At 39.1% G+C, this 21,233-nt stretch overlaps 1 protein-coding gene across 1 annotated transcript in view; it reads right to left on the bottom strand.

The window, feature by feature from the left end:
• Nucleotides 1-21,233, bottom strand: part of IPCEF1 (interaction protein for cytohesin exchange factors 1) — a 144,221-nt gene that overhangs the window by 12,834 nt on the left and 110,154 nt on the right. Inside the window, exon 10 of the mRNA XM_036316679.1 lies at nt 15,072-15,441. Within this exon, the coding sequence (XP_036172572.1) occupies nt 15,072-15,441 (370 nt within the window). The remainder of the gene's footprint in view (nt 1-15,071; nt 15,442-21,233) is intronic.

Raw genomic sequence — 21,233 nt, 5'->3', positions numbered from 1 at the left:
ATATTCATACCATCCCAACATCCACAAAGTCTTCACCCATTCCAACATCAATGCTAAGTTTAAAATCTAATCCAAATATCATCTATATCTGGTATTGGAGAGACCCAAGGAATGTTTCATCCTGTGGCAAAATTCCTCTCCATCTGTGAACCTATGAAACCAAAAGAGTTATGTGCTTCAAAAATACAGTGATGGCACAGGCAAACCCTAGCAAATTAATACACACCCTCAGGCTTCAGAATCACTTTCCCAGATGACATTTAACTGCCATTGAAAGAAGAAACCTGCTTGTGGTCTGTGGCTTTGAGCAGATAATGGTTATTCTTTCTGCTTCCTCCACTCACGTTCCTAACCAAACCTTCCAGCCCCAGCCCAAATGCTTCTAGTGAAGCAACTCTACCCGAGATGCAGGGGACCATTTGTGCTAGGTTAATCCAATGGCAGCTCCAGCATGCTGGCCGCAGTCATTGATTTAGGAATGAGCATGGGTTTCAGAGGATGCCAGCTGGAGCCAGGGACCTCAATAACAATACACCCAGTTAAAATCTTACCAAAAAACTTTGGTTTGGGGTTATCACAGAATCAATCTCCCTTTTTTCCTAAACTGAGTGGTGTGATGATGTGAACTAGAAGATTCCAGGAATCATGAGAATGGAGCCAATCTATAGGACATGGCTGAGACATGCATTTAGTGACACCACTGAAGCTCTCAGCTTACTGGAGCTTTCTCTCTCCCTCTCCCTTTCTCTCTGAGATCAATTTTTATATATATAGCGGTAACATAAAAGGGGAGGTGGGGAGTGGATGGGTGGGTAGGGAGAGATTAACCAAAGAACTTATATGCATAACCCATGGACACAGACAATAGCATGGTGAGAGAGAAACATCAATGGTGAAAGAGAATCATTGATCAGCTGCCTCCTGCATGCCCCACACTGGGGTTCGAGCCTGAAACTTGGGTACGTGCCCTGGGGGAGTGCAGGGTGGGAGGGGTAAAAGGGAAAAATGGGGGACATCTGTAGTACTTTTAACAATAAAGATACATTTTTAAAGAGTGGTAACAAAAACTTGTACATGAATGTTCAAAGTAACTCTATTCACAGAGACAAAACGTTGGAACAGCCTAAATGCTCATCACTTGATGAATGGATAAACAGACTGTGGCCTATACACACAATGGAATATTATTCAGTAATTTAAAAAAATGAACATACTACAACATGGAAAAACATTCTGAAAACATTCTGCTAAGTAACAGAAGCCAATGCCCAAAGACCACATGCTATATGAGTCCATTTATATAAAATGTCCAAAATAGGCAAGCCCACAGAGACAGAAAATAGGTTAGGGGTTTCCCCAGGGAGAAAAATGGGGGTTGACAGCTAAAGCGTACAGATTTCTCTATGTGGTGCAAAAAATGTTCTCAAATTAGATTATGACCACAGTTACACAACCCTGTGAGTACACGAACAACCACTGAACTGTGTGTTTTTCTGTGTGAATTTTATGATAGGTGAAACATATCTCAATAAAGCTGTAAAGAAAGTCAACTTTTATGAGATCATCAAGACCACTGGTAACACCTTCACAGAAATACGAAGCATGCTAGCAGTCCTGCAGGTAAGCTGGAGACATGGAAAGTTTTAAGAAAATTAAATACAATGACATCTGAGTTTCAAAGGGGACATTAGGGTTGGGACCCTCGCAGTTTTCAGACACACCAGAAAATGGTCATTTTATATAAAGGACAAGGCAAAAGTAGGCTTACAGTTGTTCCTATAGAGAATGATACAATAATCAATAAATAATAATACAAAAATAAACTCTGTTTTACATACTCACAACTGTAAACCTACTTCTGTGAAACCCTGTGTTTTTTATAGCTAGTAGGCAGGTGGGACTCCACTTCTAATAAAGTCTAAATACATAGCCTTCAGGACCACAGTATTTTTAAAGTAAGTAATACATCTTTAAGAAACTTCAAGAAGCAAATGAAACAAGCATATAGCAAAGACACACAGAGTGGATTCTTTAAGTTTCTCTCTGTTCACTAAGCTGGGAAGTTATTCTACTAAAATGTATGATAGAAAATAAAATTACTCTTGACTAATACAGTAGTTTGTAATTATGTCAGTTTTAGTAAAGTGATTATATTAAGATTATGTATCTAATTCAACAGATATTAAATTGGTAAAGATAGAAATAATTAGAATCTTAGAATAATGTGACATAAAATACATTCCATAAATGAAATGGACTGCCTTTTGGATAATTTTATTATTGTTTAACATACTTATATGGGTATATATTATCTTTATGTTAAAATATCAGCGGTATCTCTCTTCTACACACACATATTTCTTTCCCTTACTTCCACTTTGGAACATTAGAAATGAGAATATATGTAGGTGTGTGTGTGTGTGTGTGTGTGTGTGTGTGTGTAACTTTAAAATTAACACACAGTTGAAGTGGACCTATTAAGCTTACTGAAAGTTAATACAGAATCCACCTAAAATGTGAACAAATAATATTCCCTTTTTGGGTCCATTTTGAAATTGGAGATAATAGTGAGATAAGGTTAAAGCTCTTGGAGAAATAAGGAGGAAAATGAAAGGCAAGTTATTGCATTATTCTTACTTCTCAGCCATCATCTCTCCTTAGCAGAAACCTTAAATTGAAAGCCTCTGTGTCTAACTTCTAATAACCTGACTCCAGAAGAGCCCACAAGCGTGAGGACAATAAAATAAAAATGGTGATGCGAGTCGTCAAATAAAAATATCCTTACTGGCTCTTTTGTGTCGTAATCTGAGAGGCGTACAATGTACTGCTAGATACTCAGGATCTAACCATGCCCACACCTAGACAAGGACTTTATATTGTTTTCACTGCTGCTAGTGGCTGGTGCTTAGGCCTTCACAGGGCCATTAAATGAGCTTTCAGTAATAACAGAAACAGATGATAAATAGAGTCATAGGGGAACAAAAGGATATAAGCACACAATGAAGCAGGGCGTGCACTGAGCCCACAGCAGAGGTGAGTTTTTCCCGGTTGCTATGTGGAAGATGAGCACTGGCCCGTGAGCCCACAGGACTGCTCCTGTGCCTTTAAGGGGCTTCTCTGTAAAGTAATATTGTAAAAAGCTCTCTTTCACATTCTTATGTCAATATTTTTCTAAATTATAATTACATATCAGGAAGCACAAGATTATTTCTCCTATTTTTCCAGATTGTAAAAAGAGCAAGAAAAAAGATGGGCAGGAAAGACCACTGCGCTCTCTCTCTCTCCCATTGGAAACAGAAGCCAGGTTAATAATTTCCACTTCCCTTGGCTTCTGATAGGAAATAAACGAATTCCGCCGGACAGCCAAGTGTTTCCAATGCAATTGCTATCCTTCCTCTCCAGAGTATATTTTAGTCTTCTTCCGTAAATTAACAAGACTTTAATTCCCTTCTCCACATAAGGCACTTCATAGTCTCTCTCATCTAGCCTCACCAGAGCTTTGCCAAGAAATGTGAAAACTATTTTTATGTTATGGATGCGAAAAAATGGAGATTCTTGAAACACACTAAGTAATCTTTCCCAAATGTAAATCCATGATGGAAGCAAGAATAAAAGTTCAATCCTACAAGGTGCTTCTAGACCAGTCTTCTCAAACTTTCACAGGCAAAAGTCACCTAGAGATTGTGTTACAATGCATGTTCTGATTAAGTCAGGCCGGGATGGTGCTGAGACCCTAACTGTTTAACAAGCTCCCAGGCAATGCCAGCACTGCCGGCCCATGGACCATACTTACGAGTAACAAGGCTAGACTGTGTCATCAATATGTCAGCATTGTGTCACCAGCCTCAACTCATCGGAAGAGAAAGGGACAGGAGTCACAGTGAGAAAGGTGGGGCTTGTCTATTTGCTCTGAGCCACATCCCAATGAAAACATATATCTATTTACAGCTTTGTTCACAGGAGTATGTCCAGAACCCCTCCTCTAAAGCATGGTATCTCATATGTTGAGTTAGCATGATTTTGAGGGGAATGTTGGTGACACTTTACATCTGTTAGATCAGCTCAGCTCGCCTCGAAGGGACAGACTAGTAAACTTTCTCCAAACTTAGGTCAGCAATCGAATAATTTAGACTCAGGAAAGACATGGTATTTTTTGTTAACACAACCTTTCTTGGTGACATTAGTAAATTAGACATAACAACGTTTTTAACTAATGGTTAGAAGTTCACTCCTTTCCAAGATTATGTCAAATGAATGTGCTCCTCCCTTGTCTTCCTCCCATGTATTCTAGCCTATCGTCTGCTTCAGATGGGCCAGGGGTGCTCCTGGAGGCCAAGAATTCACTGTCAGCAGATCCTCTCTTTAAAAGCTGTATTTTCAACTTTGCCTCCCCACTATTTTATTTTTAGTGTTTCCTCGTGCTTTCTAGAATGTGGTTTTTATTTTCTTCCTAGAACATAAATTCTGGCTTCAGAAGACAAGGGGAATGCATATGCCATATTTCATATTAGAATTTGAAAGGGAACCTTTGGAGATTAAAAAAGCCTAAACAATGCTCCAAAGTAGACAATGTTAGTTTCCAAACATGAAACACTTGGAAAGGTTTAGGCAGAAACAGCGCTCCCTTTTTCTACAGAACAGCAATGTTCTGTTGGAGAAAGGAAAGACCATGGAAGGCACCGGTTACAAAGAGAAGACATCATGAGAGCCATTGGGACATGCTGTATAGCTTTAAGGCTTTACAAATGTTATTTCATACAACATCTGATGCCAATAGATTAAAAGCATTTTGCAGGCTTTCTCTAAGTGATTCTGACATCTCTACAATGTAGCAAAAAGACTTACATCATAATGATGAGGAAATTTAAATTAGATAACTAAGATAAATCTGGGTAACTAATTTTTACTAGTAGTCAGGATGCTACTGACCTAGAACATTAACAGAGCATAATTTTGAGGGGGATTCTGCCTGTTTTTGCTGCTGTGCATGCTGGTGGCGATAGCTTCAGTATGAAGTTTTGACTATGGGTGAAGCATTATGTTAACTGCTCTTCCAACAGTATCTCATTATCTTTGTAACAACCCCATGAGGAAAGTATTATTAATCCTGACACAAAAGAAAGATATAAAGGACATAGAAATCTTTCTATGTCCATACATAGAAAGATTAAAAACCTTGACCAGGATCACAAAGAGACACACCTAGGTTCTGACCCAAAGTTCATTGTCTTAGATACTATGCAATACTATGGATATATTTGATATACTTCCTTTTGAATAAATTCTAATAGTGATTATTTCACAATAGGTAATATGTAGTCTGTGAGGTGGTAGCTGGCTGAACTAAGGCACCAGACCCCAGGGCAGGAAATTCATGAGCTAGCTAGACAGAAACCTGGTAATAGGCCAGATAATTGGATTCTCTGCTTGGACATTTGAACTAGAGACCTGGAAGTAAAATTGGGAGCAGAAGGTGAGAGTCAAGGTCATGGTAGACTGTGGTCCTGGATGCAACAAAGATATAAGTGCTTAGAAACAGACAAGCAAAGTTGGAAGAATGGTATTTGGGAATGAGGTGATTTTTTGAAAAATGGCAGGTAAAAGAAATTCTGTAAGAGAGAAAATAGATTGAGAGAAAGCATTCAAGTATAAAGCTAGTATTTTTACTTGTGCTCTTGTAAGTCTGAGAAAAGAGTAGTTTCACTTTAATTTTCCTCATTTTTCCATATTTGTTTTACCATCTCTGCTGAGTCGTGTACCTATTTTCTCTTGGATGTTTGATGTTTCTATTAAGTAAGGCAACTCACTACTACTGTATTATTGCTTTCATTGATAAGAGAAAATCTAATCTAGTAGACAACCTTCAATATTGTTTTTGTTTTATTATTATTATTATCTCTTGTGGTTGTAATTTTTGGAAATAATCTATGATTGAGTCCATTGTCTGAGCATCTGATATATAACCTTATTTCTCAAAACAAATAATCCTATTTATCTTTAAAATGTATTCTTTTAATTGTATTAACACCCAGGATTTGGTGAAATATGTAATGCAGTCATAAAACTTCTGTATTTGCCCACATCCTAAGAAAACAAAAAATATTGGCATGCATATTAAAAAGGCATATGGACAGGTTTTCATTTTCTTTGTAAAATATATTTATGAGGTGGAGACTGAATGGGAAATAAATGGGGGTAAATAGCTGGAAAAATAGCCTAAAACCAAGCATACAAATTCAATGCACTATAGAGAAATATGCCAAGTTGGTCCCATAACATACTGGATTCATCATCCATGTGGCTCCATGATAGAGACAAGTGAGAACAACAGATAGAAATGGAAGGTCAGAAGGAGGAAAGGACAAGAGCACTGAGGTAAGAGGAAGGAAAAGCTACCCTATCTCAGTTTCACTAAGCAGAAAATGAAGGTTTGGAACATATAAATGCCCTTACCTTTTCAAGATGAAGCTCTCTTTTTCTTATTTCTATTATTGTAGAAAATCCTTAATGTACAGTAAGTCCTCACTTAACCTCGCCTATAGTTTCATGGAGCTGCAGTGAAATGTATGCTGAAACCTGTGTTACCATAGGCTAATTGATATAAATAAGAGTTAAGTTTCTATACCATCTCAACAACATTATAATGAAATAATATTGAATGAAATGACATTATTTAAGGACCCACTGTACATATTTAGAGTTATGTATTTAAATATGGCCATTAAATCCCTACTAGGAAAATTTTTCCCCCCAGAAAATCATAATCCTATGGAGTTGAAATTATCTAATGCTACAGGAGCCTGAAACTGCTGGAAAATTTATGACTCATCCTTGGTTCCTCTCTTTTCTTCACATATTTGATTCATTCATTTATTCAACTCATCCATCAAATACTCTGTTAATGTCCACTGTGTGCTGGGGATGGACTTAAACACAGTAGAATTCCTTATGAGTCTTACATTCTCACATTCTCATATTTTATCTTTACAATATATCCCAAATATGTGTATTTTTTTCTCCCCTGCACTCTCATTGCTACCATCTTAATCCAACCAATATTATTTGACTGTGGCCCATTTCAATAGCTACATGGTCTATGTTAGCTTCCTAATACCCATTTTCCATATAGTGAAGTCATCTCTTAAAAATGAGCATTGACCATGAACCAGGAGGTCACGGTTCAATTCCTGGTGAGGGCACATGTTGGGGTTGCAGGCTCAATCCCCAGTAGGGGGCGTGCAGAAGGCAGTCAATTAATGATTCTCTCTCATCATTGATGTTTCTATCTCTCTCTCCCTTTCCCTTCCTCTTTGAAATCAATAAAAATATATTTTAAAAAATGTAAACCACACCATAACACCCGCCATCTTCAATTTCTCCAAAAACATATCACTGCACTTGGAAAAAGATCCAAACATCTTACAGGACCCACATAGTGCCTCATGAGCCAGAATGCCACTGAGCTCTCCAATTCCTTTGTACGCCTCCCCAGCCCACTCTGCTCCAGACACTACAATTACTCATGAGTTTGTGGGGGTGCAGGTGTAAAGAAACCTGCAGGGATGTCAGTCGTATAAAAGTATAGCACATACAAATACACATAGGTTTGTGTGAGTGGGCTCTCTGATGTGTGCACAACGGTAAAATCGCCTAACAACGCATTTCTCAGAATGAATCCCCTTTGATAAGTGGTATCTGTATTTAGTTACTTCTGTTTCTATCATTAAGTAGCTTATACTGCTTCACTGGTAGTTATAAAACAGGAAGGAAATTGTTCTGGTTATACAATGTGGTTTGGCTCATATCACATCTAACCCAACCCTGTGTCTTGCTGATCACTTATGCAGAATTATTCTTAATCAGGTGATTAAAATCTCAAGCTCTGGAGTCAAACAAAACTACATTCCAAACACAATTTTTACATGTACTAGGTGCATGACCACTTTCAGCAGTCTACTTAACCACTTTAAGCCCTGGTTTCTTCATCCATAAAGTGGCAATAAAGTACCTACTTTTAGCCCTGACTGGTTTGGCTTAGTGGATGGAGCATCAGCCTGTGGACTGAAAGGTCCCAGGTTCGATTCTGGTCAAGGGCATGTGCCTTGGTTGCGAGCATATCCCCGGTGGGGGTGTGCAGGAGGCAGTTGATCGATGTTTCTCTCTCATCGATGTTTCTAACTATCTCTCTCCCTTCCTCTCTGTAAAAAAATCAATAAAAATATATATAAAAAAGTACCTACTTTTAAGTTTGTTGTAGTGGAGAAAGAGTAAAAGTTTTCCCTTGGAGATCAGGCACATGACAAAAATGCCTGTAACCACCATTTCTATCAGCATTGTACTGCATGGCCAACCCAAGGCAAGGAATGTATATGAAAGTTAAATGGCCAAGAATATCCCAAACACTCTTTAAAAAGACCAAGTTAGAAGGACTTGCCCTATCAGCCATTAAGACACTTTTTCTAAAAGGGTATGAGTCAGGGTAGGAAAAAATAGACTGATGAATGACAGAAGTCTAAGAAGCAACAGCACTGGATTTACAACAAAGATGGCATTGGGGACTCATGTGGATATCTTGGAGAAAGATGGATTTTACATAAATGATACTAGAAAAATGACACATGCATATGGAATCAGATGATAGCAGGCATAAGTAGACTGGGATATATGAATAAGAATTCTCACTCAGAGCATGAAAAGACAAGCCACAGACTGGGAGGAGTTATTTGCTACCACATATAAAAGGTCTTGTATTTAAAATATACAAAGAATTCAACAATGAGAAGAAGAAAAAAAAAATTAAAAGTGAGTAAAAGATTTCAGCAGATATCTCACCAAATAAGATATACAGAGAGCAAATAAGCATAGGAAAGGATGCTCAACATTTTATATCATTAGAGAATTATAAATTATAAAACAAAGAGGTACCATAACCCACCTGCTAGCATGGCAAAATTCCAAAACACTGACAACACCAAATGCCGGTGAGGATATGAAGCAACAGACACTCTCATTCCTTGCAGATGGGAACGCAAAATGGTACAGCCAATTTGGAATTTCTTACAAAACTCAACGTAGCCTTATCGTACACTCCAATGATTGCACTCCTAGGCATTTACCCAAAGGAGCTGAAATTTTTATATCCCACACTGAAATCTGTACACAGTGTTCTAGTAGCCTTATTTGTAATTTCAAAAACTTAGAAGCAACTAAGATATCCTTCAATAAATGAATGGATAACAAACTGTGGTACATCCATACAATGGAATATTATTCAGCCATAAAAAGCGATGAACTTTTTAACCCACAAAAATGCATGGAGGACATTAAAATGCATAATGGAAAGAAGGCAATCTGAAGACCATACCTACTGTATGATTCCAACTATATTACAGTCTGGAAAAAGGTAAAATTAAAGAGTAAAAAGATCAGTGGTTGTCTGGGACCTGGGAAAGGGGTGGAAGACAGGGTGAAGTGGAGCGCAGATTTTTATGACACTGAAACTATTATTTATAATGTTGTGATTAATGGTGGACATGTGGCATTATGTACTTGTCAAAACCCATAAAACTGTACAGAACAAAGATGAGCCCAAATTAAAACATGGACTTCAGTTCATAAAAATTTGTCAATATTAGTTGTTCATTGTATCAGGTAAACCACACTAATGCAAGATACTAATAATAGAGGCAATTGTGTGTAGAAGAAGAGGGATTATATGTAAATTCTCTGTACTTCCTGCTCTATTTTTCTGTAACTCTAAAACTGCTCAAAAAGATGTCTATTAATTTTTTTAATTCTTTTTTTAAAATTTTATTGATTTCAGAGATAAAGGGAGAGGGAGAGAGAGATAGAAACACCAATGATGAGAGAAAATCATTGATTGCTGCCTCCTGCATGTCCCCTACTGGAGATGGAGCCTGCAACCTGGGCATGTGCCCTTGACCAGAATCGAACCCAGGACCCTTCAGTCTGCAGGCCGACACTCTATCCACTGAGCCAAACTGGCTAGGGCTCTATTAATTTTTTTAAAAAGAATGTTCATATCAGCATTTATTATAACAGCCCAAAGCTGAAAAAATAAAATGTTCAGCAACAGTAGTTCAATTTCTTGTGGTATATGAAAACAACTGAGTACTATAAAGCAATGAAAAGAAACTAATTCCTCTTACCCAGAGAGGATCTCACAAAGGCATTCGTGGAGCTGAGAGAGCAAGAGGTGGGTCACCTGTGCCTGAGACCAAGGCCACTGAGGTCAACAATTATAGAGCCAAGATTTTCCCAATAGTAAATATGTATTCCCATTTTCAGAGCATAGTTCAAAAAACAGGATCACTAGGAAATTTTCTAGGGACTACATTAAGTAATAGAGACACAAGACCAAGCTCAGTCTTCACCTTGATAGGCATTCTATAGAACCCCTCATGGCTCACCTTTGCTTCCTCTATTTCCACAGCCACCTCAGCTATTACAGAAGCTAAGAGAGTAAGTCTCCTCTTATTCTCTTCTACTCCATTTTCGAAAGCTGACCTAATCCCATATAATAAAACCCTAATATGCAAATCAACCGAACAGCGGAACGACCGGTGGCTATGACACGCACTGACATCAGAGGGCAGACACTCAATGCAGGAGCTGCCCCCTGATGGTCAGTGCACTCCCATAGGGGGAGTGCTGCTCAGCCAGAAGGCTCAGGGCTGGTGAGCACAGCAGTGGTGGCGGGAGCCTCTCCTGCCTCTGCTGCAGGCAGGTGGTAAGGAGCAAGGGGTCCAGGACTATGAGAGCCCCAGACTGCAAGAGGGATGTCTGGCTGCCAGCTTAGGCCCAGTCCCTGGGGGCATCAGGCCTAAGTTGGCAGGCAGACATCCCCCAAGGGGTCCTGGACTGCAAGAGGGTGCAGGCCGGGCTGAGGGACGCCCCCTTCCCCAGTGCATGAATGTCGTGCACCAGGCCTCTAGTTTTTTATAAAGTATAATCTAATCACTAGATTAACCTGGTTAGAATGGTCATCCATTACTTACTGAAATAAACTAACAACTACCCCAGTATTCAACATCATCTAAGTTTCTTTTCCATCTCTCTTTCCCATGTCTTTTATCTCTATGCACAGAACCTCCCACTTAGATGTCACATTCTATACTTTGAGTCCCTGCTCTCTTTTAAATCTCTCAAGTACTTTGTATCTCTCTGTGACACCTATTTTCCTCTGCTTTCTTTGGTTAAATGTGTCTTATTCCTCCCACTCTCCCTATTAGATGTTAGAATGTTTTATACCAGCAATTGTATCTTGCTCATCTTTGTATTCCCTTTAACACAAAGGACCTGAATAGATGTAAGGTACTCAGAAAAGTAATAAAAATAATGCTAACTTGAATGGAGTTCAGTATTCAATATTTTCTTCTTATTATCTTCTTACTTCCTAAACAGACATGCCACAAAATTCCTACAGCAACATCTGAAGTAGCTGGTTAAAATAACATGTCCTCTATACTGTTCACATTCAAACTGTAAAAAAAAAAAACTTGCAAAATTCTAATATCTGGCTTATTTATGCCACTTTCTTGGGATGTCATGCATGCTCTAGTGTGCTTGTCTTTTCATTAAAACTGCTTTTTATTCAACATGATTCCCAGATTAATTCTGGCTGTACTTGTACTTGAAAATATATTTGCATAAATTGGGTGTTAGTCTCATTAGTGGTTATTAGCTTTCAGCATCCAGGGTATGGTCACTCAATTCATGCAGTAAGTATAATGAAATTGTTTCCACGTTGTTAAAACAACGTAAATAGAGACAACAACGCGAGTCATCATCACACAGGCATAAGTCAGGGGCTAAATGGCCTCTCCCAAAGGAAAGATACAGCACAGAGTAAAACTGAGCTGAGATGAGTATTCCATTAACCCTATCACCTCTTTGCCCCTTGGCTTTGTAGAAAGACTCGGGGAAGAATCCGGACACCTCTGGAGCTCTGCAACTCCCAATGCGGACAGGCAATAGGATGCAATTAGCATTGTGCATGTTTAATAGCTTGCACAGCAGGGGAGAAATGTCTAAGAGGATATTTAAGTTCAGCATAGAATTCTAGCAACCACAATTTTAATTGCATACCAACTGCAAAATATTTCTCTCGTTGTCTAAATAAAAAGAAGGCTATAATACATGCTGTTTGCTTGTTTCAGGACTCAGTTATTAACATTTAAGAATCTTTTTATTTTCTAGGATAAAAGCCTCTTACTCCCACAAATGCATCTTGAGACTGGGGCTTAATTTTAAATCCCAGCTCCTATTCTGGAGGACATCGAAACTTCAATCCCTGTCATGAAAATATCCTGAACAATATTTCAGACACAGGAATTTCAGGGCTTTTGTGTATTTTTTTAACTGGCAGATAAAACATAATTTTTAAAAGTCACAAAAAATGAAAAGCTACCTTCTCCACCACACAACACACACATGTTTAAAAACATGCAAAATACACAATCTGATTACTCAGTAGCAGGTCATTGGAAGCACAAGCAAAGACAGGGTTGCTGTTTCCATAGCAATGACTCTATGTAGTTTAGCTCTTCTGGGAATTTAACCAAACCCCCAGGAGCAAGAAAAAAAATCATTGGCAAAAATGTTGTAGCATATGGCAACTGCCAACAAATCAGTGAGAGGAAAATACTTTTATTTCCTCTTCCTTTCTCCTGGCAGGAGCCCTTTCATGTCAAGTGGTTTGAGGAAGCATACAGACTTCGTCGGTCACTCAGCACTTAACTCAACATTTAAAAATACAAGGCTTCTTCCTTTTCTTCAAATAAAAGAGTTGTTCGTGCCCAGCCAGGCTCTGCAGCACATGCATTCCAAGAGTGACATTTAGACATGGGTAAGAGCTTCACGCATCTTCCCATGACTCTCATGTTATTCACCCTAAAGTCAGCTCAATCTGCAGGGTTATCTATTGGGAAAGAATGCAAATGAAATTTTATTATCTATTTTGCTTTTGAAACCATTCTCATTCTGGGGTTCTATGTGTGTGTGTGTGTGTGTGTGTGTGTGTGTGTGTGTGTGTGTGTGTATGCAGAACCTATGGTTCAATGATTAAAGTAAGAGTTTTTGGCAGGAAAGAATAGATGTGGCACGTTTTAATATTTTCTCTAGTCTCGCCACTCCTAAATCTGGAATGATCCTCTAAGTATCAAGTTAGAGGCCATTGAGTTGGAGATGCTTAAATTCTCTCTTCAGTATATCTTTGTAAAACCAAATACAATGAACAACAGCAACTAACAGCCAGTGAAAGTGGTTGTCTCAGAATGAGAAAACACTTTCAGGGGCAAGGAATGCATTACATTCTGAAGAGCATGTTCTATTTTGAACTTTCTCAGTGTTAAAAAGAAGTTTCTTAGGCTGAACCTAAAACTACCTCCTTTTACTTGCACTGCTGACCTCAGTTGTGTCCTTCCGAGGAGAAACAAATGAAGCCCATATTCTTCTACATGACAGCACCTTGCAAACCCGACAGTGTGAGTCTGCGTTTTCCCTTCCCTGCCATCCAAACTCGGCCCCTCTCCACCCCTCAATGGCATCACTTTTCTTCTCTTCCCTTTCCTACCTCATTCACCCTTAGAAGTAAGTTATTTTGCCAATAACTTCATGCGCTCCACTTTTTTTTAATGTAAAGTAGACCGTTGGCCTAAATTAGGGGTGACAATTGAAAATGTCATTAGAGGCCAGGCAGGTAAGTCAACTGTGTGAAACATCACAGGAAGTGGTGACAATTGTGGTGACTGAAGAATGAGGTCCCAACCCGAGTATTACAATTCACGTTCTTTAAAACAATGCACATATGCACACAAAACACACACAACTGGGTCTGCAGTTGCAATCCTTGACCTTAATTACTCTGATAGCAAATACTAAATTAATAGAATATAACAACTTGTGAACTTTAAAAAAAAAACTTTCCCTGATTAGGCTAGGAGAGGGGGCAGAACACTCACCTATGCCATCAGGCCACTCTAAGTACCATGGGGATGTAGCCAGTCAATTTTCTCTCAACAGTACATTAAAAAAATACAAACTAGCCCAGCCAGTGTGGCTCAGTGGTTGAGTGTCGAGGTCATGGTTCAGTTCCCAGTCAGGGCACATGCCCGGGTTGAGGGCTCAATCCCCAGTGTGAGGCGTGCAGGAGGCAGCCAATCAATGATTCTCTCTCGTCACTGATGTTTCTATCTCTCTCCCTCTCCCTTCCCCTCTGAAATCAATACCAATATATTTTTTAAAAATAAAAACCAAAGTCATCACTGCATCATTGCTCAATATGTTATATCAGGTAAGCTTGTTCTCTCCCAGAATGAATAAGGCATGAAACCATCAGAAAAGACACACCATAATTGAACATAATAAAAAGTTAGACTGAATAAAACGTAAGAACCTACTATCACAGAGCATTAAGAGATGCACATTATTCATTTCTACATTCCATTAGCTCTTTCCTTTGCTACGACTTAAATTTTGTTTTCAAAAGCATAAACTGTGCTCCCCTGAGTGTTTAAAAGTTCTAGTGCCGCCCTCCAAAATATATGCAAATTCTCTGTCTTCCTGCTAACCACATGGGCACCTTCAGGAACCTACTAGCTAGCCCAAACTTTGTCTGTGGTCGTGGTCCACGGAAGGTAGTTGCTCTAAGTTTGTGTGGAAACAAGGAAGTAATATTATAAATATCAGTCTACAAAACCCTGATCTATTTCCTACAAGCTTAAGAGATAGAACATGGGACCAAAAAAAGAGTCAAGCTTTTCCTCAGATTGGCAAAAAACATATTATTTTATGATCACATGTCTCTAGTTGACTGTAAGCATTTGGTTAGTGACACTTATAGAGAATAATGAATGGCCTCGAAGCTGGGGTTTTCTCCATGCAAACTCCTCTAAAGAAATAGCCCCTTCGCTTAACCCACAAGGCAGCTTAATGACTGAATCATCATCATTCATGACTTTAAACACTCTTTTAACAAATTAACGTTAGAGTTCTGCATCCACACCCAAATACTCATTCCCTAAGGAAAAAGAAACAATTTATTAGTTTACCTCTGTCTATCATCTTTGATCCCGTAGGCTTGTCTGGGACAGTAAGATGGTCTAGGTTGCTACTCAATGAAGACGTGTCACCACTAGATAAAGAGTTCAAAGCTCCGCTTTCTGACGTGGCCAAGCTTTTCTCCAGGGCCTTGTGACTGTCTGTCTCTGAGGGTCCAGGTGGGTGAATCTCCACAGCAATTGCTATAGATTGTCCCACATCTTCAGCAGCAGAGGAACTGTTAATGTCGGTCAAGGACTGTCTTTCTTTCGAGCAGGAGGTGGGCAAAGTGCTGGCTGCCTTTACGGTATTTTCCAGGGAAGAGAAAGAACCCGGTGTTTCACTCAGTTTGGATGAAGATGAAGATGCCTGCTCTGCTGCCTATTGTGCACACACAAAATTGAAAAAAATAGTAAGTCATGATTATATACGCATTTTCTACTATTAATATTCAATGAAGGTAGGTAATCCATTGTTTGTTTCAAAAAGTGGCCAATAGTCAAAATAATGTGTGTGATATTTATATCCGTATAGCAGGCATTATGGTGCCGTTTTCTAAAAACTGGTTTATATCATTTGAAATTCACTGTTCAAGGATCTGAAAAAATTTCCATATCATGATTTACCTTATTCTTCAATGTTCTCCAGAAACTTAACAGGCCTCTTTGGGGAATTCTTTGGAATACTGAAGGACTCTTTGAGCAAAAAGGAGATTGCAATCTATCACTAAAATGAGCAAAAAATCTTGAGAAATGTGATTAAGAAATGAAAGCAAAAACTGGAGCCAGAGATGCAGCAAAATAATATTAACTGAGTGATGACCAGTAATGTGGGCAAAGCACATATATTGACCAATCCTCAAGTATCTTTTACATATTCCTTAGCACATGACCAGTATCAGCTCATAGCTACACAGTTAGGTGAAATAATGTTACCTCATTCGCTCTTCAATACTGTAAAAACTTCAATAACAGACTTTTGCCAAAGAAGACAAGGATACATTTGCAGGTTCCTAGTTCATTACAGAGAAACCAAACACTGCCCCACAGACTCTGTGAAGTGGGTTGATGATGTAGGTCTCCAGCAAGCAGTTCCTAATATACAGTCCAAGGCTGAATGGCAATCCCTGGTGACATTTTCACCAGTCCATGGAAAAAAAATATCAATGCAGCATCACCAACTGTCCTCTCTTGGTAAACACTTCACTTATTCTGAGATCCTATCCTTGTTACATTTTGATGTTAAAATACAGGGTGTCCCCAGAAATGTATACAAGCTTTGAATAATGATTAATTCCAATGGGTTCGATCTGAAAAGGAAGAAACATCAACTAAGCTATCAGCTATAAAGTATGTAAACATTTTGGGGGGGGTGCCCTGTAAATTTAGAAAATCGTGATGGTGGATATTAGCGTTTTTCTTATTTATAATCATCAAAATAAAGATTTCATAACTATATGTTGTCCTTCCATTGTTTATTTTATTGACTGGTAAAATCCATAAATCCAAACACCAGTGGTCTATGGATCACCCTATATCTCCATTGGCAGGTAAGACAGAAGAGGCATTTTATGGTTTAGTTTCATTATATCATCCTATGGAAAATTCCCATCAATTTTAAACATTCAAAACTCCAAGGAAGTGTAAGGGAAGAAATTGTTAGAGGGAAGAAGCCAAAAAGTAAACTAGGTATTTACTCAGAGACCTCAGAATCATTGCAACTAACTCAGAATGGTTGACTTTGTTCCAAACCAAAACTGTCCCAAGAATTTTGCAAGTTCCAAGTTCTGAGTTCTGATGGGAAAAGCCTGTTATTTGGCCAATATGTGCCTGGTTGGCTGCATATTAGACATGGATCATCAAATAATCAATAAATCCACTTTTTAGTAGCATGACATTAAATTATCTAGTTAAGATACTGACTCATTGCATGCATCTTCTTAATAATATATTTGTGAAGACATGAAAACTTTCCATTCAGGAATACATCAGTGAACTTGGGAACCAGTTGCTTTCAATCACTCCGACCATTTAAATTCTAAGAGATCAAAGAAAGACCTGTAATTCACTAAATAAAAACCCAACTATCTGCAGAAAATAATGCCCACTTGCCAAACTATCCAAATAAAAGCCTGGAATAGTTTACTCATTAGCAGGACCTATAAAATAAATATTACAAAAATACCTACTCTGGCCCAATCCTGACACACTCCCCTATTGTGAGCTATTTGGGTAAAGCTTGGCTTCCATGTGTTCAGCCTCCTTTTCTGCAGAGACGAAGCTCCAGCAGTTTCTGTTGCTCCTGCTGATACTTCTCTAATTAGATTATAGCGAAATGGATATGTGAGCCAAAAACTGCACACACCTGCTGCAGCACATTCCACGAGTCTCTATGAACCTCAAAAGTCTGCTTAAAGGACTAAGGAAAAACATGATAAGTGAGCATCAGAAATGCCTGTGGACAGTATTCCTGTTTGTGGTGCTACTCAAACACAGGGCAAATGCTTTCCATTTTCTGTACCACCATGTAGCATTTATAAATGTGATGTTAAAATGGGAAAAGAATAAACCAAAGAAGAAGGAGGAGAAGATGGAAAAGGAGGAAGAAGAGGAGGAGGAGGAGGAGGAGGAGGAGGAGGAGGAGGAGGAGGAGGAGGAGGGGGAGGAGGAGGAGGAGGAGGAGGAGGAGGAGGAGGAGGAGGGGGAGGAGGGGGAAAGATTCCGTGTATCAAGTCAGAGGGAGTTTTCATTAGAAGAGAGATTGACAAAGTACAAATCAAATTGAACCTACAGCAACATTACAGAGGATTCCACACGGGAATGTGCTATATAGACAGTGTGGTGTCAAATCATGGCTCGTTATTTCTACCATTCTGCAGCTACTGATAGCTGTAGCTACATGTCAAACCAAAACCTGTTCGCTCCGTGCCTTCTGTGAACCATCTGTGTAATATGCTCATAAGTTCCCCACTGCAAATCAAATGAAGGTAGAAAGGAGTGACCGACAGTCACACCCTTATGTGGCTAACAGGGGCCCATCCTTCTAGTATCAGTTCAGGTGCAAGCTCCTCCCAGAAGCTTTCTCTAGGGACGTCAGGGCAAAATAGGTCCCTCTGCCTGGTGCTTGGGGCTTACTTCTGTCACACCAGGTGGAATATCATTTTATTGGTCAACTGATACTGTAATTGCTGATTGACTTGTTCATCTTTGTTGGTGAGTTACTTGAGAACAGGCTGTTTTAATGATTTTTGCATCTCCATTTGTTGCATCTGTGCCTGACACATTGGTCACAAACTAATGCCAACAAAGAGCAGACTGGAGAGCCAACTGTAGGAAGAAAAACAGCCCTGGGATGTCCAACCTGCTATTGAAGAGACCCTGAAATTCTCTGTAGAGCTGCTATGGGTGATTAATCCTAATCCTTGGGTCAAGGGTGACAGGTATTGACTGCAGTACAAATGCTCATTCTCACAGTCTCAAACAAAATTAGTATCTTATTTATTAGATATTAATAATTGGATGTGGTTTCACAAATTTGAGAACATTTGGGATTTAGATATTTTGGGTTTTGTTGTGTTTTTTGTTGTTTTTTAAATCCTTACTCAAGGTTATTTTTCCATTGATTTTTAGAGGGAGTGGAAGAGAGAAAGACAGAGAGAGATATCGATGTAAGAGAAACACACCGATTAGTTGCCCCCTGCAAGCGCTCTGACCAGGGCCCGAGTGGGGGAGGAGCCTGCAACCAAGGTAGGTGCCCTCCACCGGCATTGAACCCAGGACCCTTCAGTCCTCAGGCCAACACTCTATCCACTGAGCCAAACTGGCTAGGGCTAAATATTTTATTTTTTTAATGAGAGATCTAAAGACATTTTAAATATTTTAATGTTAATAAAGAGACTATATATATATATATGATTAAATTAAAATTTCAATATTACTTTTCCCCATTTTCTCTATAAGATACTTTTATTCATCAAAGTATAGTTCAAATGCTGATTAGTTCCAAAATATTTTCCTTTGAATTGTTTTAAAACGCAAGCTTGACATGGGGGAAAATAGTTTTAAATGGCCACCAAAATCTTGTAACTAGAAAGAAATGAGTTAACATATAAATTTTAAGCAATATTATTCAAATCATATAAAAAATGGAAGATACAGGAATAACTTAAGACTAAACATAATAAAACCAAATGAGAAAAAAGAAGACTGTACACAGCCTTTTTCCCCTTCCATTAGCTATATCAATAAAAACAAACCAGTCAATTGCTCATTGGCCCTAAACAGTATTTCTATCATATGCTAGTAACATTACCATAAAAACCCAAAGACCTTGGTATAGTGTACTCCCTACTCTGTCACTGACCTGCATGATCTTGGGCAATGAAGTGGCAAAAGGCTCCCTCCTCAATCCCACCCTTAGTGTCCATGACCTTCGAAAAGCCACTTTACCTCCAAGTCCTGCTCTATTGACTTCCTATCTCCACCATCACTCACCTCTCGCCTTGCCCGGTCCACCCTCTAGTCTAAACAATAACTAGAATATTTCTAAAACATAGAACAATCGCAATATTCCCCTGCTGAAAATCTTCTAATAACTGCCCATAGCAGTAGAAAAATAGCCATAAGTCTCCATTATGGCTGAGAAGGCCTACAGGAACCCCTACCAGCCCCTCAGGCACCATCTGCTGCCACCTCCCCTCCCCTCTCCTTTCAAGCCACATTGGTGTTCTTCCTGCTCTTTGAGAAAATCTCTGGCCTTTCTTGTGCCAGAAAGGCTTTCTGTGGATTGTTCATTGGCTGCCTCCTTCCCAGGATTTTGGTCCCAATTCAAATACCACTTCCTCAGCAGGCTGTTCCCTGACAGCACATACAAAGCAATATCCTCTATTCCCAGCCCCGGCCACTCCCTAGCACATTGCCCTATTTGTTCTTCTTCAGAGCATTTATCGACACTTGAGATTATTTTGTTTGAATCACAAATTTATTGCGCCTCTTCCTCAACTCAGAACTCAAGATGCTCAACGGAAGAGACACTATCTCGATTCGGCCTCCCTTATAGGCAACAGTACCTGGTACGTGGTCCATACGCAAAAACATTCCTAAGCTTCCTGACCGATTAACGCAGATTTACCGAGAGGAGCAAATGAAATAATATAAAAGAATATTCTTAATAAAATGTAAGTTTAAACATGCAAATGCTACTTAGGACAGTCATATTTACTCCTCTGACCGTGGCTTCCTTGCTTGTAAAATGAATACAGGGTTTTTGTGAGTCAAGTAAAACCATCCTTCGCAAAGCCATCTGAAAGCACTAGAAAAGCGTGAAGTAGTAACTTTCCAATTCTCACAGGGAAATGCTTGTAGAGCAACAAATCTGTGGAGAGTGGGGATGAAGTCACAGTAGTCACCCCCTGACCCATTTATCAGTCTATTAATAAATATGTATTAGGTTTTGAGTATGTGTTAGGAGCAGTCATAAGTGTTATGGGTAAAGAAAAAGATACTGGACACTGACTATGATATTCAGAACTTAATAATTAGAGAAAAACATCAGATATACAAAATCTATAATAACAAGGCAGACGAAAAGGTGTCATAAAACAATGCACTATAGGAGTATAAGAGATTCAGAAGGAAGGAAGGAAAATCCTGACTTAAAGGACTAAGGAAGCTTTAATGAAGGTAGTCACAGTTGAACCTGTCTTGAAAGATATTTAGAAGGTGGAATTAGGGTGGGGGTGCGAGGTTCCTGCAAGTGAAGAAACTTTGTAATTCCAGGCTGCGAGAGCAGAAAAGTCTGGAAAGTTTTTGGGAAAATAACTGGCAGTTCATTGAGGTGATGACAATGGAGGAATCAGCATCAAGACAGTACTGCTGGTTTAAAGGAAGCCTGATACCTTAAATATCAATCCAATGAGCCCAGAATTAATTTGATAAACAGTGAGGGTTTACTGAAAGGCCTCACTAGGTGAGTCCATATTATCGGACTGCACTTTAGAAAGACTCATTTGGATGTGGATTTTTAAGAGGAGAGATTAGAGACCAAGAAAGAAAAATAGCCTGCTATTTCCATAACCCAGGCAACAGCTAATGCGGTCCCAAACAGGGGAATGGCAGTGGGAATGCAAGACACGAGACAGGGTGAGGGATAGCCAGCACATCTTGTGAATGACT

The sequence above is a fragment of the Myotis myotis genome, unplaced genomic scaffold, assembly GCF_014108235.1.
Source record: "Myotis myotis isolate mMyoMyo1 unplaced genomic scaffold, mMyoMyo1.p scaffold_m19_p_7, whole genome shotgun sequence".
Lineage (NCBI taxonomy): Eukaryota > Metazoa > Chordata > Mammalia > Chiroptera > Vespertilionidae > Myotis > Myotis myotis.
This window is presented reverse-complemented; position numbering and strand designations above follow the sequence as displayed.